General features: G+C 51.8%; 6 protein-coding genes across 6 annotated transcripts; 1 reads left to right on the forward strand and 5 right to left on the reverse strand.

Moving 5' to 3' along the window:
• Positions 1-125: 125 nt before the first annotated feature.
• On the reverse strand, positions 126-3169 carry K460DRAFT_408446 (uncharacterized protein; the record flags this gene model as incomplete). The annotated part of the gene is made up of 2 exons (XM_040937161.1): positions 126-1249; positions 1300-3169. The coding sequence occupies 2 exons, from the start codon at positions 3167-3169 to the stop codon at positions 126-128; spliced, it is 2994 nt and encodes a 997-aa protein (XP_040786706.1).
• Positions 3170-5331: 2162 nt separating this feature from the next.
• Positions 5332-6032, forward strand: K460DRAFT_158910 (uncharacterized protein). The gene has a single exon (XM_040926874.1). It carries the CDS (start codon positions 5484-5486, stop codon positions 5847-5849), a length of 366 nt encoding a protein of 121 aa, XP_040786707.1. The 5' UTR covers positions 5332-5483; the 3' UTR covers positions 5850-6032.
• K460DRAFT_158909 (MFS general substrate transporter) lies at positions 6033-7961 on the reverse strand. The gene is made up of 5 exons (XM_040926873.1): positions 7747-7961; positions 7535-7690; positions 7309-7483; positions 6388-7253; positions 6033-6334 (listed from the first exon to the last, which is right to left on the reverse strand). Exons 1-5 carry the CDS (start codon positions 7863-7865, stop codon positions 6217-6219), a joined length of 1434 nt encoding a protein of 477 aa, XP_040786708.1. The 5' UTR covers positions 7866-7961; the 3' UTR covers positions 6033-6216.
• Positions 7962-8565: 604 nt separating this feature from the next.
• On the reverse strand, positions 8566-10250 carry K460DRAFT_408448 (3-oxoacid CoA-transferase; the record flags this gene model as incomplete). The annotated part of the gene is made up of 2 exons (XM_040937162.1): positions 8566-9448; positions 9502-10250. 2 exons carry the CDS (start codon positions 10248-10250, stop codon positions 8566-8568), a joined length of 1632 nt encoding a protein of 543 aa, XP_040786709.1.
• A 714-nt stretch (positions 10251-10964) lies between these two features.
• K460DRAFT_287349 (uncharacterized protein) lies at positions 10965-13275 on the reverse strand (the record flags this gene model as incomplete). The annotated part of the gene is made up of 4 exons (XM_040928958.1): positions 10965-12486; positions 12537-13010; positions 13058-13088; positions 13152-13275. The coding sequence occupies 4 exons, from the start codon at positions 13273-13275 to the stop codon at positions 10965-10967; spliced, it is 2151 nt and encodes a 716-aa protein (XP_040786710.1).
• Positions 13276-13629: 354 nt separating this feature from the next.
• K460DRAFT_419100 (Thioesterase/thiol ester dehydrase-isomerase) lies at positions 13630-15126 on the reverse strand. The gene is made up of 3 exons (XM_040937982.1): positions 14475-15126; positions 13907-14421; positions 13630-13858 (listed from the first exon to the last, which is right to left on the reverse strand). Exons 1-3 carry the CDS (start codon positions 14986-14988, stop codon positions 13820-13822), a joined length of 1068 nt encoding a protein of 355 aa, XP_040786711.1. The 5' UTR covers positions 14989-15126; the 3' UTR covers positions 13630-13819.
• Between the last annotated feature and the right edge of the window lie 69 nt (positions 15127-15195).

The following is a 15195-nucleotide window of genomic DNA, read 5'->3' on the forward strand; positions in this document are numbered from 1 at the left end:
CCCCAGAATCTACACAAAATGTGTAAACAAGAACTGAAAATACGAAACCATTCCCACATTGCCTGCTCTAGATCGCTGAAATTCTGTTCAAATCATCGTTTCGTAAAATCCGCTTTTCAGAACCTTCACGTGCTATACACAGGCGCCTTCATCAATATGCTCTTGCCGCGAATCTGTACGGCAACACCGACTGCCAAGCGCACGCGCGGCGGTGGCTCATCCTTCGGTCCGCTCGAGCTTCCCGGCGGGTTTTGTGTGAGGCTCTGCTGGCTTCCGCCCTGACCGAGTGAAGACTCGCGCTTACCGAGCGACGCAGGAGCCGCTGTGGGCTTCTTCGAACCACCAAAGCCAAACATGCCACGCTTCTTGTCTTCTTTCGGAGGCAGCGCGCCCGGTTGGGTTTGCTGCTCCTGTTCGGCGATGGAAGCATTATCCTCGTGGACTTTGGACCCAACGCTCCTCATCGAAGCTCGATCCGCCTCGTCCAAGTCGGTGATGGGGGCTGTCAGTGCTGGAATGCCGGTTTCTATCTTCATAAAGTCGGGTACAATGCCATGACCTGGCGGGAAATACTCGATGTGCACCTCTCGGCTCTCGAGTGGTAGATGCTGTAGAACGCTGACAGCCAACTCGACAATCATGGGTACGCCGCCGTTGAGATCAGGCGGTGCAGGCTCGTTCAAATGCATCTGGAGAGAGGCAATGAGCTTCTCATTGAGTGTTTCAATTAGCGTCTGCCGGTGTATTGCGGCCTGTGGTGCTCTCAGCAGATCTGCAAGACCCTCAAGTGTGGCCAACCGCCAATTGATGACCTTTGCAGCGAGAGACTCCTCGTCCTCTGCACTGTGGCAGGGTGGAGAGAATCTGCGGATGTTGAGAGCTATCGTTTGCAACTGAGTTGAGAAGCCAGGTTCTAGATCCGGATGAAAGTACTTGTCGAAGATGTTTTCCACCAGCCAATGTGAGATGAAAGCACGGCCAACAGCAGTCATTTCCTGTTTACCAGTCTCCACGGCGGTCTTGTTGACCACTACGTGCAACCAATGTGGAATTGACTTCCAATCCTTGCGAATTGAGAATGACAGCTGCGCTATTAGCCCGTCTAATCTGTTGAAACGTGTAGCGTATTCGCTGTCGTCCCAAGCTGTCCGAGAAAGGGAGAGACGCTGGTTTGCCAGGGTATTTTGCAGTTGGTGTACCTGTGTTTGCTGCTCAAAGAAGTATCGCTTGACCTTCTGGTACTTCTCGCCTGTGATCTGTCAGTTGCTATCCTCGAATCTTGTCTAGCATGTAACTCACGCAGCACCTCGTGCTCCTTCATCATCTTCTCAATTTCCTCGTCTGACATATCGGTCGTGGTAGATGACCGTGGTGGAGGTGTCGCTCGTCCCATCTCTCCTGCCTGGTGACCCTGCTGTCCCTTCTCGCCTCGGTATGGCTGACCTTGCGAAGCTGTTGGTACGACGTTAGCGTCGAATGATGCGATGCCTGGCGACACAGGCGGTTGTCCGAGAGGCTGACCTTGAGCTGGGGGCTGTTGAAGCAGAGAAGACTCTCGTGACGGTGCCCCTGGCTGCTGCTGGCCGCCATCGTTGACCTTCCGCAGCGTGTTCCTACTAGCGCCCTGACCGCTAGGAGCCATATTATCCTGTCCTTGCTGAGGGGGCGTTATGTTATGCGCGTGCAAGTCGGACGGTTGCGATTGTTTGCCTTGCTGTGCGTCGTAGGTTTGATAGGATGGGGGTTGGAGGGGTGACGGTGGGGCAAATTGCTGATGCTGCTGCGAAGAAGGCGGTCTGAGCTGTTGTAAATGTTGCGTATCAGCTTGCTGCCCCTGTTGCACAATCTGGGGGAGTTGACGAGTGGCCTGTGGGTGTTGCAGTTCAGGTTGCTTTTGAGAGGGCGGGCGTACAGTTTGAGGCTGTTGCTGCTGTACGTCTTGATTTATGTGCGGCTGAGGCTGAGGCACGAATTGCTGTTGCTGTTGGTAGTGAATGTTCTGTGACGAATTATCCTGCGGTGACTGTCCTTGAACCTGCTGAGGTGCTTGTTGCTGTTGGTATGGGTAGTAGTTTTGTTGTTGCGGTGTAGGTTCTTGACCCTGGCCGTGCAGCTGAGCGTTTCCTAGTAGAGGGCTTGGCACGTTTTGTGGATTGAATGCCTGATACTCGTTCGGGGTCTGCGGATGCTGCACAGTAGGCTGGTAGCTTTGGTACTGCTGTTGGTTTATTTGCTGTTGTGGTTGCTGTAGACCCTGGCCTTGGTGTTGATCGGGACTGTAATGATCTACCCCGCCTTGGGCCTGATAGCTGCCCTCTGTGCTTACCCTGCCGAGTGGGGGCCGATTATACTGTTCCTGACGCGGGGTTGAAACAAACTGCTGCTGCTGTTGCTGCTGCTGATACTGGAGATCTTTCGGCGGCACCTGGGGTGTGTCGTGGCCGTCTTGCTGCAGGAAAGGATCGAGATGGTCCTCGTCTTGCTCGTTGGACGCGGGCAGATGCGGGCTTGACCCTTGACTTTGATGCCACTGCTGCAGTCGATTGCCCTCCTGCGACGAGTAGTCTTGGAGTCTGGGGTCGGTCTTCCTGACTGATTGGCGTCTTCCTACGCCGTTCTTGTGTGCCTGCTTGGAGGACTCGTCGTCCTTGTGCCCAGTGAATCCGGCTGCAATGCGGCTGCGGAGCGACTGTTTCTTGGGCTCCTGGCCGTAGACTTGAGGCGAGGATTGGGGCTGGTAGGAGCCGCGACGGTCCTGATCGAGGCCGGGTGAGGGCTGCGGAGGGCCGGGCTGTTGCTGGTAGTTTTGCGGCAGCTGGTCGACATGTGCGCTCAGGCGGTTGTTGGCCTGGCTCGCACTCCGCTGAGGGAACTGCTGTCTAAACTGCTCCTGCGACACACCAGCGGGAATCTGCTGCACAGGAGGCTGCTGCTGCTGCTGCTGCTGCTGCTGCTGCTGCTGTTGTGTCGGTGGAGGGGCTTGCTGGCCGCCAGAAGGTTGGTATCGTTGTGTGCCCGTGTCGTTCACTGCCAGCGCTTGCTCGTCAGCCGCACGAACTATTGGGCGTCCAACCGCTCCCTTACCAGATGGCGCCGGCGATGGTTGCCCTGACGAGGGCGTGTCGACGGAATTGTGCGAGCGATTCGACTTTGACCATAGGCGAGGCATCGCAGTGTCGGCAGCTTCAAGCTCCCCCGGCGCAGCTGCAGGAGATGGGAGGGCGGGGCGGAGTAGTGAAGATGGCCTCAGCTAAGAATAACAAAAGGCGACCAACAGACGGCCGACCGAGGCGGCGATGCAGTCGCAAGAGGCGCATATACCCGACCAAACCAGGACAGCATCGCTTTCTTCATGTACCTAACGGGCGCAGAGCTACCTCCATAGACGTGTTCTCCATTCAGCCCCAGCCAGCCGCACGTGCAGGGCATACATCAGCAAATGACCCAGAGCGAGCCGCAACACACCGACCGAAATGGACAGCGAGCGACACTCCGGCCAGCTAGATAGACACCAGAACGAGTTGCTGATATGGACTGCGGCGGTGGCAGTGCTTTACGCCTATTTGGATTGGTAGACGCGCCTGCAAGCATATTACCATACCACACCTCCGACCGCATGCAATGCACACTTCGCCAATCCCTTCGGTCGACTGTCGTGTCCATGACTCCCGCCATCCAGCAGCACGAGGAAGTCAAGCACGCATTTCTTCCCTCAAATGCGCCTCCCGAGGGCCAGTTCGTGCAACCGTGCCTCACTCGCAACAACATGCCGACCAAGTGGGGAATATGTTAGTGTACACGGAGTCGGCAGCCTTGCACTGATGGACACACATGTAGACTAATTCTACCTACAGGTACTGCGTTAAGCAACCTCCTGGGCTACACGCCAGCGATGGTTAGATCACGCTGGCCAAGCGTCTCCAGTCGGTTTGTAGTATCTGTGACCTTGAACTCCCACGGGGCTCGTAGCACATCCCACGGCCCATTGCTCTAAATCGAGCTTGTTGGTGCTGAAGAAACGGCCAGGGATGTTCATGCTTCCTCAGCTTCCCGCCAGAACATGCTATTTTTGGATGTCTGACAACTAGCTGCATTTCGCGTAGTTCGGTTCGGTATCTCTCTCCTCCCGAGCAAGGTTTCCTAGGCATCCACCCCATGGACGAGGACTCTAGAAGCAGCATCCACGGGCATCTTCATCCGGTCACAGCCAGGGCGAGTGTATTCCACTGTTGTCGCCTACTCGTATTCGTATTCGGCGGATGTTGCCCTAAAAGAAAACGGCATTCAGCCATCTGCAGGCAGAGCGGTTATGCACACTTCTCGAAGTGCATGCATATCCAAACCTTGGAGACAGCCCACTTGGCACTAGGCTGCACATCTCACCCTAGTCTACTGGTCAAAAGATATCGACACTAGGCTGCGAGTTTCGGTACTCAAAAGGCGAGCGGCCACAATACTCAGCAGGTAGAGATGTACAGCGAAGATAGTAATAGTTGCTAAAGTTTTAAACAGAGCATTGAGGTGAAACCGAGCTAACGCAGGTTTAAAATAAGCTTTTCAACGGGCCATACCGAGGCGATGGTTTCTAGAACCAATAATGATAGTTTTGTAATCATCACTGGACGTGCCGACTTCGAGCTTTGTTGTCGGGAAGAAGCTACATGCAGAGCAAGACGATAAGAACAAATTGTCAACATCTCAAACATACTCAAGATTACCACCCACTTTCATCTTGGAGCCTTACCACTTCATGACCCAACATGCCAGCAAGGGGATATCCAAACCCATTTTTGCACTAGCCATAGCGAACTACGTCCACCTGCATTATTTATAGCGCTAGAGAGTCCCAGCACCTTCCTAGAGAAAGGATCTCAGACTCATCAGTAGTCATCGAGAGCAGAAAATCGATATTTGGTACCATGGGAGAACGATGATGAGGTTTAGAACCATGGTTGGCAACCGTCTCGAAGCCTGTCCTGGAAGAATCAATGTGATTATAAACACCTCCGCACTCAAAGTACTTTCAAAGAACCAGCGATAGCTCAACTAGGCGTGGGCGCTTTGGAAATCCTCCTAGAGAAAGGATCGGCAGCTGTTCGTAGGCTTCACCATCTAAAGGCGCGGCGATTAGAAAAGAAAGTGTGTAGGATAGGACGAAGGAGAACAGAGAAGAAGACATGGGTTGAAACTAAGCGGTGCTAGAAGGATGGTAGGGCAGCGATGGGTATTGAGAAGCTGCGGAAGAAAGGTGCTTGTGTCATGGCTGTACCGAATGTGCCAATAGTGAAAGGAACGCACATTTGCTCGGCTGGAACGTCTATCCTCACTTCACATTCACCTCATATACCACTAAGATTATTCCTAATGAAACGTCACGCTCAGCTTTCCTTTCTCGTCATGACACAACCCTCGACCACACTCTTAATGTTCATCTCGCTATCGGATATAGCCAACGATCAATAACCTCCCTCGACACCAACGACATGGCTTCAACCACCGCGCCGATCCCACCTACATCCCCTCCTCCTCTGACGACCATCGAGCCAATCCCCGAGCCAGCTGAGTCCTCCTCCCATTTTCCACCCGAGCTTCCTCAACGCCCTGCACCAACTCATCGCGGGAACTTCGTCTCTCGACTATTCACCCGCCAACCTGCGCATAATCAAGACGTCGAGCTGGGTAACCCGAATTATGCACACGTCATACACCATCAAACGACTTCTCTGTTTGGTGACGTAGAGAGAGGCACTTGGTGGGATTGGCGGTTCGAAATATTGGTGGTCCTACTGTCCATAAATGCATTTTGGGTTTTCTATATCGTGTGGTCGCACAGGAGGTTGAGGATATGAGATATGAGGAAGTTTCGGGGATCCTGGCCTGGGTAGAGCTGGGATGGTTGTCTAGACGACATGATGCGTTCAGTTAGAGGAGAGGGAAGGGAAGAATGGCGTTGAAGAGATGTGATAGAGATCAAGAGAAGGGAGATGAGGAATCCTCGACTCATACGCCGAATGCCATTATAGTCCATGCTGAAAGCGAAGGATTGGGTACAGTGTAAGGTATAAGACTCTGGGCAGGTATTCAGGTGCCTCGGCGTCCTTTTTTGGTAGCTTGGCTTGTACTTGTGAGAGGGTCTCGATGACAGACGAGAGGGTAGCTATTCAAGTCAATGATCCAACTGTGCGATTTCGTTTACAATAAAAGTCTCATGAGCGATCACATCACCATCTTGAAATCCGGATCGCGATCATCGCCCTTTCTTTCCCAAGCAGCATGTTTCCCGCTCGCTTTGTCACGATTGATCTTCCGCACCCAAAGAACGTTTGCCGCGATTCTGCCTGACTGTTAGCAAAATTACATCGCACTGATCCGAGAAGAGACACTTACAGCACCCACGCAGCGCAGAGTAATCCCAACATGATACTGTGACTCTTGTGAAAATGCGGCCCCTCCTTCTTCTTGTACACAAAGCTCGCCACGAACCCACCACAGTTAGCGACCGCAAGCTGCAGGGCCGACGTCGTCGCGCGCTTGTAATGGCCCGCTGAGTTGTTGCTGTTCCAAGAGAGAATGCACGGCACAGTCGCGTACATGCCAGTTGCCATCATGAAGGTCATGCCGTATTGGACGTGTGGATTCGTGCTTCGGCTGATAACGCCGTATCCGATGATAGCGATGGGTAAAGTGCAGAGCATGACTGGCCCACGCATCGCGAGACGATCGGATAATAGAGCCACGCATACGGTGAAGAATGCTGCGACAGCATAGGGTATGACGGTCCACAGTTGGGCCTCGTTCGGGTCCTTTGCGAACTTCAGGTTATTGATGATCGTAGGTAGAAATAGGCCGAATGAATAGAGACAGCACAAGATTGCAAAGTATGCCAGTGCGGTCAACCAGACCTGCAGATTGAAGATGCCGCGTTTGACTTCAGCCCAGTCAAATCGCTCGTGCGCAGAGCTTTGCTCGCCGAGGCGGTGTCGTGCGCATTCTTTCTCGGTTGCTGAGAGGAAGCCAGCAGCTTCGATGGAATTCGGTAGGAAGATGGCGGAGCATAAACCAATGAAGACAGTCAAAAGACCTTCGACGATGAATATCCAGCGCCAGCCTTCGAGGCCTCCGGCTGGTCCGATCGCGTTTAACCCTCGGGCGAGGAGACCACCGAATGCTCCGGAGAGTGACGCAGCAGTATAGAAGATGCCTATACGCAACGCCAGTTCTTGTCTTCGATAGAAGTGCGAGAGGTAAAGGACCTGAATGCAGAGTCAATACAGGCATCAAAGGCTTGTTGTTTAGGGACTAAAGTACCATGCCAGGCAAAAGGCCTCCTTCAGCGACACCAAGCAGTGCTCGCACAGTGACGAACGATGCAAAGTTCCGGACGAACCCAAGGCACAGCGTTAATGTGCCCCAGACGGCGGTGAGAAGCGGCAGCCAGATTTTGGGCGACATTTTCTTCAAGACCAGGTTACTTGGAAGTTCACTAGCAACTCGTCAGCTACATGTCCTCTTTCATAATCAAGAAGTGGCATACCTCGCAATGTATGTAGCATAAAAAACACACAATCCAATCGCATATTGGTGGTCATTGATGTGGATATCATGCTCCAGGCCCAAGATCTTCGCATTCCCGACATTTGTTCGATCGATAAACGAGCATAAGAAGAGTAGCGCAAGAACGGGTAGAATTCTATCAGCTGTCAGACAGAAAGTTTTGGCAATACAAAATGAGATGACTGCACATACCGAACGTCCATCTTGAACACTACCCGCCTCGCCATCTTCTCGTTCCCATCTCCGAACCCCGCTTCCAGCTGCTCGCCACCGTTCTCAATCTTCTCCTCGCGCACCTTGGCGTCACTCATTTTTCCGATTTCTCAATCGTGGGAAATTGAAGTGATAGAGTGGGAATGATAGGAGCAAAATCATACCCCAGGAGGAGAGGCTCTTGCATTATTTATCTGGCTTCGCAAGCGGAATCCTAACTGCCAGGGTCTCATGTCACACTAAACCTGCCCCGTGGGGAAGCACGGCATACACGGGTCATTCCATGCACAACTAGCGGTAATGCTCGGTGCTTGCGCGACGTTGCCCTGATGAAAGCAGACAAAGCGGGTGGTGATCAACATTAGCGGCGCCAGTCACTGCTGACGCTGATGGAAAGTGGCTTGCGCAGCTTAAACGGCACTTCATTTGATCCCGAGATGTTTCGTCCTCCAAGGCGTACAGGTGAAGTCTGTGGGTGTTGCGACGGAGGATTGGGATGATTTCGCACAAGCTTTTGTTGCACGAGATCGAGGGGCGGCCAAGCATTGCGAAGCTTCAGCGATCCATGTTCGATCTGGGCATTTTGCCGATCTCGAGCTTATTGAAAAGCAAATTACCGTGCGGCTGAACGGTGAAGTTGATTCACTTATCGCTGTATTGATCTTTGCTCTCTTATCAAATTGTGACAGGCAAATTCATTGATTGATATAATGAACTGTTCAGTACCTACAAAACCAATAAAAGATCAAGTAGACGACGCTACCATGCGCTATACAATTTCGCAAACCAACTGGAAGTCTACTCCATTTCCTTCAAATCTGGCGAGACTTCAAACTTCGCATCCGTCTTCGCCTTAATGTCCTCTACACTGACCCCTGGCGCAGTCTCCGTCAACGTCAATGTTCCCCTCTTCCTGTTCACCTCAAACACACACAGATCTGTAATGATAGTGCTCACACACTTCGCCCCAGTAAGCGGCAACGAACAATTTTGCACGATCTTGCTACTCCCATCTTTCGCAACGTGCTCGGTGGCAATAACGACCTTCGTCGCATCTGGGTTACTAACGAGGTCCATGGCGCCGCCCATGCCCTTGAAGACTTTGCCAGGAACCATATAGTTTGCTAGGTCGCCAGATGCGCTGACCTGTAGAGCACCGAGGATTGAAACATCGACGTGACCGCCGCGGATCATGCCGAAAGATTCAGCGCTGTCGAAGGTCGATGCGCCGGGGAGGAGCTCAACTGTTTCTTTGCCGGCGTTTACGATATCGGGATCGATCGTGTCTTCAGTGGGATACGGGCCCATGCCCAAGATACCGTTCTCACTCTGTAGCCAGACCTTCACTCCCTCAGGTACGAATGATGCTGCTGCAGTTGGAATACCGACACCTAAATTGACGTAGTATCCTTGTTTGAGCTCCTTCGCAGCGCGACGCGCGATTCGCGTTCGGTGGTCGTTCTTGGAGGATGACTTGTCCTTGCTTGACGTTGAGGGGCTGCGCAACTTCCTGATTTCGATGTTTTTGGGTGCTGTAGAGGGAACAATGCGATCAACGAATATCCCGGGAAGGTCGATCTCGTTCGCATCGAATGTGCCTATTGGGACGATCTCTTCGGCTTCGACGATGGTGAGGCGCGCGGCTTTAGCCATGATGGGGCCGAAGGCTTTGGTGGTATATCTACGCCAATTATTAATTTGGGTTTCTTGTTGTCACCGTTGCGTTTTCCCTACCTGAAGATGCAATTTCCAGCCTCGTCAGCTTTGTGTGCTCGAATGATCGCGACATCACCCGTCAAAGCAGTCTCCATAAGGAACTTCTTGCCATTGAACTCCCTCACCTCCCGCTTCTGGCCGAACCCAATCGCTTTGCCTTCCTTGTCGAACTTTGCCGGGATCTGCCCATCATGTAATAGCGTATTCACAGCTGTAGGTGTATAGAATGCTGGGATGCCCGCACCACCAGCCCTAATCCGCTCCGCAAGTGTACCTTGTGGACACAACTCAATCTCTATGCCTCCGCCTAGATATTGTTTCTCCAAGCCCTTGTTGTTCCCCAAGAAGCTTATAATCAACTTCTCGACTTGTCCATTCTTTGTGAGAAGTGCTAGACCTCCAACATCCTCGATGCCAGCGTTGTTCGATACAGCCGTCAATGAATGTAGTGACTGTGGGCCGCGTTTCTGCATCGCCTGGATGAGGGTATCTGCGACTCCGCATAGTCCGAAGCCTGCGCTCAGGACCGTCGAGCCTGGTTGTATATCTGCTATAGCTTCGTCGGCGTCTTTGAAAAGCTTCGACTTCGAGCGGTCGATCGTAGGTGCGCGTTCTGCTACTGCGCTAATACTTCTTTTATGGTTCGTGAACCTCCATTGTGGTGCTAGTGACCGCGCGGCTCGTAATTGCGAGGGTATAGGTCGTCGCGAACATAGTCGTGCAGGAAGAGCGGCAAGCAACCGGTATGAAGAAGGTATTGCATCCATCGTAAAGTGTACCACTACAGCGGCCAGCGCTCAGATGCAAATGTGGAATATAAGAAGGGTCGTAATTTATCCCTGTCGGAGGTAGTCTTGATGTCAACGTTCCGTAGCCGGAGCGAACGCCCCACCCTATGCAGCTCGTCAAGCATTCGAGCGTCGAGCATGAATACTGAGCTTCGGCAATATGACGCGTCGGAATCAGAAGAACTCCCGAAGAAACTAACGCAGTTTTGTCAGCGTTGAACGACTGGACGGGTGATGGTTCGTTTATTCTGCCGTGGATCCGACAGCGGGCGGGGGCGGGGTTCATTGCATGTTTAGTTCCCCCTGAATGCACCAAGCGAACCGAGGTTGTGTTCCAGCTCCAATTGTTTATACTTGACAAACACCGTCCTTTTGCAACGCGTCGCGCTTCAGCCCGCTACCTAATGGATATATCATAGTGCATTAGCAGACCCATTGTGAGTCTGCTGAACAAAATTCATCTAAAGATGAATTGTTCTCGCTACCTTTATCATAGGCCTCGATCCTAACAAGTCTAATACGCTGGTTTCCGACATGCTCAGTTTACTTAATTCGAGTTTCATACTCCTTCGACTTAGCAGTTTTTCACGAAATGACGTTGAATATAGCGGACGTCCTTCATGAACTTTAGCTAGAGTGGAACTGATGCTGCGGCCATAGAAGCTATGCAACATCTCGTTCGATGGAGATGCGTCATGGATAGTTAAAATCAGGTAGATTCATCCAATCCGTCCACAACGGATTGCTATCATTCCACGGGAGATCGAAGAGCGCCGTCGAGAATAGATCGGAGTTCGTCACGGTCTCATTGACCTCGTTATATGACATCGTAGAGAACGGGAGTGTGTCTGGCCAAAAATTTGAAATATGGTCCGGTGGTAGCTGGCCTGATGAAAGTGTAGCATCTGTAGCAGGAGGCGGCAAGAGGCCTGGTATTGCAACCGACTGCGCAAGGTCTTGCGAAGCTATCTGCGGAGTGCGATCAATGTTTGGCGCCTGCTTAACTAGGACGCGTAGAAACCGGCCATATACGACGGATGCACCGTTTCTGTGACTTGGGGCACTGCCGATGCGCTCTAGCACCGTGGCGGTCTCTTCGATCAGGTTACGAACGCTAGGTGCTAGGCTCTTACTGCCACTCTTCTGAGGTACTGGGGCACTTAGAGCAAGCGCGACATTGGCTGCAAAACATATCATAGTGACGGTGTTGTTCGGCATTGATTTCAAACGAGATTCGCCTTGGATGGCCGCGCGCATGACGTTAAGGGCAGACGAGAGGGCGGATTTGCGGAACGAGCGCTTGACCTCAGGCGGTGCGCTCGGGTGATTGAGTAGCATACTGTATGTAGAGAGTCGCGTGTGCGTGACAAGGATCTCGACATAGGGCGGAAGGCTCTTGCTCTCAGGCTCACCAATCACCAAGGTCCATGTGCGGGACCAGTTGTCAAAAAAGTCCTCGATGGCTTTGTCGATCTCTTGAGCCACCTTCAAGCCCACATCTTCAACGCGGTAGCTGTCACATCTTGATCTCACATTCGCGAAGAGGTCATCGAGATCTCTGCGGAGTACGGCCATGGACACAAGCGGTCCGTCCTGAACGTCCGAGTGTTGGTGATAGTACCATTGGTCGCTGTGCTGTATCAGGGACGTCTTTGGGACGCAATAGCTGCGGCCGCGGGCAAGACAAACTCCACGCTCTAGCACGAAAAATGCAACCCAGACTCTTTCTCTACGGCGTAATAGCCGTTTGCCCCATTCTGAGTCTACATCAACGTCTTCGAATCCATCCATAGTGAGAGCTTTGCCGGCATCGAGGCAATCGGCCTTCGGTATCTGCCTAACAAGTTCTGGGTCGAAGGATGAAGAAGGTACGATGATTTTGTCTAGCGAAAGGTCTAAGGCGATAGACAAAGCAGTAGCAAGGTACAAGCTGGTGTCATCGTCGCTTGCATGGGAGCCCGGAGGCATCCAAGGTATGCTAACCATGAATGCTAGCACAATCTCGACGGACCTAAACTTCCTAACAATGACTTGCTCCGCTAAGAATCTTCGATGCAAAAGGAGTCTTTTAGCTAACGACGCCGTTTCGGGTAGAAATATTGCAGTCATCGCGAGCAGTGTCGTGAACAAGAATGCTGATCGATTCCGCACAAAGGGCAGTGAATGCACCATTGGGTCAAGACCCCAACGGGTATGTGCCAGCCTTTCGTGGAAACTACATAGCTTAGTTGATTGTCGCACAACAAACCAGAATTAAGTACGCACTATTGCAAAAGCATTTCTGCTTCTTCAGTTGTAACCAATCCAACGTCGATCGGATCTAGGCCTGGACCCTGGTCAAGGCTCGCTTTCATGGGAAGAAAGAACCGATGTACGTCTAGGAAGGCACTTTGTTCACTTCCATTGATTTGGCTTCCGGGTGTGGCCGTGCTGTTGTTGTGGGGTGATGCGATTCGTAGATCTGATGCGCGGGCCAGCAATTGAAGAGGGTTCTCAACGCCTTCCAGCGCCAGTTGATCGTCGCTGGATGGTCCTATCGCCTCTTTTGTGGATACAGCAACATATTTGCTTTCAGGTGACTCTGTATGGTCATGCAGGGTCTCTTCTCTATAGCTTTGCGCCTCGCTTAAAAGCCTTTGCAAGTGTTGGAGGGTACTATGGCTAGTAGTAACATCTGTTTTTCTCTTCTTAATTGCCTCCTCGACTTGGTGTATGGCTTTTTCGAGGCCGGAGCGTTTGCTGACTTTGTTCAGCACTGAATGTATCAATGGATGATTTCAACATACTTCTTGACACCTTTCTGCCTGCCAATATGGACTGAAGTTGGGGCACGAAGTTAGTATTTGTCTACCTTGCAATCCTTACACCAACATTACTTACACTCTGGTATAACGCATTCCGTCCCAATATGCTGACACCTCTCGCAGATTGGAGCGTCATCATCACGGCGACATTTGATCTTGCTCCTTCGGCAGTTCAAGCAAGCGGCTTGCTTGGTGTTCATGCCTCGGTGTTTGTTTCGCGCTTTAGGCTGGTTGACTTCAGCATCACATGCACCAACCGTTTGGGAACTGCGAAATATCTCAAACACATCCAGCCTTGAGAAAGCGAGTGAGGCGACAAGTAGAGAGCTGTAAGCTTGGAGAGCTGTCCGATTGACCCGATGTTGAGCTTGCTAGACGTGCTAGCCGTTTGTGATCTAGCCGGAGCCCGATCCAGGCCTCCAAAAGAACCTTGGAGCCAACCCTCTTCGACATGAGAATCTATGCATTACGTAGGTATACTTCTCATCCTCCTGTAGAATATGTCGAATCATCCCGCTATGTATGACATTTGGCAATCACAAGATAGCAACGTGGTAGAAAAGCAATTAATTTTTCTGAATAGTTGTCTAAAAATGTGTGCTCTTTGCGCAGAAAATGTTCAAATCGCAAACGCTATTGTACTGAACTAGAAGAAGGCCTCAGAGAGATACTAGCCGGAGACCGAAAATACAGAATCGAATACAGAATCGAATACAGAATCGAATACAAAATTTGTCTTATTATCTACAGCTTGCTCTCAGTTTGCCGCAAACGCACGACACCCTACATCAAGTCAGTAAATGCAGGCTTAGTGAGGCTCAGGTAACTCACTTCTTGTACACAAGTCGCAATCAAAGTTCCGTCTTGTGTGTACATCCTCTGGAATACAAGTCCGCGGCCATCACCAGACCATGGCGTTTCCATCTCCGTGAAGATCCACTCGTCGGCTCTAAAGTTACGAGGATTGTGGAAGTATATTGTATGGTCCAGACTGACCATCATGCCAATCTCTGGCGTGGCATCCTGCGTGATGTCCTCGCCCTTCTTTAGCCTCTGGATACGCTGAATATCTGCCTCATCCATAAACTTCATGCGCCTCAATTCGGCATCGTCCATAGCGAGAAGCTTCTTGAGCATATCCTCGTCGATACTTGACTTGGCATTGCTCTTGCGTTGTGTAGAATATCTCCAGAGCTTGTGAGCTCGGGCGATGGTGCCAATGAAATAGCTGTCTGACATGTAGGCTATGGCAGAGAGATGCGCTTCATGACCACCCGCGGGCGATATCTTGCCGCGTGCTTTCACCCACTGTCTGCATTTCTTGAGGTGAGCGTGGTCCGAATCATCTACAAATGGTCAGCTTTCACATGCGTCAGGTCTGACATGTGCAAATAATCACCATTCTCGATTGGCATCCTTTGGCTTTGGAAAGGACTGTGGCCGCCATTCACTTCCAGATCGTCCATGTCCTCGACAGGTCCAGGCACGTCTTGCATTGGATATGCGTGCTCCACTTGTTGCTCTCCTCCACTATTCTGTCGGACGAAGCTCATGGTGGTTGTAAAGATGACCTTCCCCCGTTGTCGCGCCTGCACAGTCCTTGTTGCAAACGACTTGCCCGACCTGACCCTCTCGACATGGTAGATTAGAGGTATGTCTGCGTTGCCGGCAAGTACAAAGTAGCAGTGCATCGAGTGAACCGTAAAGTCGCTATCCACCGTCTTCTGAGCAGCACTAAGCGTCTGCGCGATGGCGGCACCGCCAAAGATGCCTCGAGCACCTGGCGGATGCCATAGCGGCCTTGTATTTGTGAAGAGGTCTTGATCGATGTCGGACAATTGCGTCAGGTCGAGAACATTCTCGATGTTTGATAGCGAGTGATCGATAGGCGGAGGGCGGACAAGGGTCGCCATGGCGCGTCAGTTATAATACTACAAGGAGGTGAGTATCACTGGTAGGAGGGAGATGCGCCAGGAGAAAAGTATTGTAGATAATAATTGTGGCCCATGGCTCGGTCGCAACGCGCATCCCGACGCATCCACATCCTCGAGCCGAGGCATAAGGACAAGTCCACATGGGTGCGGCAGCCAGCCAGAACGGGAAGCCACAGCTGACTAACG

Source organism: Cucurbitaria berberidis, assembly GCF_010015615.1.
Source record: "Cucurbitaria berberidis CBS 394.84 unplaced genomic scaffold K460scaffold_4, whole genome shotgun sequence".
NCBI classification, from domain to species: Eukaryota; Fungi; Ascomycota; class Dothideomycetes; order Pleosporales; family Cucurbitariaceae; genus Cucurbitaria; species Cucurbitaria berberidis.

Bases quoted from the DNA above. Each gene is read 5' to 3' on its own strand.
- K460DRAFT_419100 (XM_040937982.1), bottom strand. From the start codon at position 14,988: ATGGCGACCCTTGTCCGCCCTCCGCCTATCGATCACTCGCTATCAAAC. The intron at 14,422-14,474 runs GTGATTATTTGC...GACCATTTGTAG, and splicing joins AAGGATGCCAATCGAGAATG to ATGATTCGGACCACGCTCAC. The intron at 13,859-13,906 runs GTGAGTTACCTG...GACTTGATGTAG, and splicing joins TTGCGACTTGTGTACAAGAA to GGTGTCGTGCGTTTGCGGCA.
- K460DRAFT_158910 (XM_040926874.1), top strand. From the start codon at position 5,484: ATGGCTTCAACCACCGCGCCGATCCCACCTACATCCCCTCCTCCTCTG.
- K460DRAFT_158909 (XM_040926873.1), bottom strand. From the start codon at position 7,865: ATGAGTGACGCCAAGGTGCGCGAGGAGAAGATTGAGAACGGTGGCGAG. The intron at 7,484-7,534 runs GTATGCCACTTC...ACGAGTTGCTAG, and splicing joins TATGCTACATACATTGCGAG to TGAACTTCCAAGTAACCTGG. The intron at 6,335-6,387 runs GTAAGTGTCTCT...ACAGTCAGGCAG, and splicing joins CTCTGCGCTGCGTGGGTGCT to AATCGCGGCAAACGTTCTTT.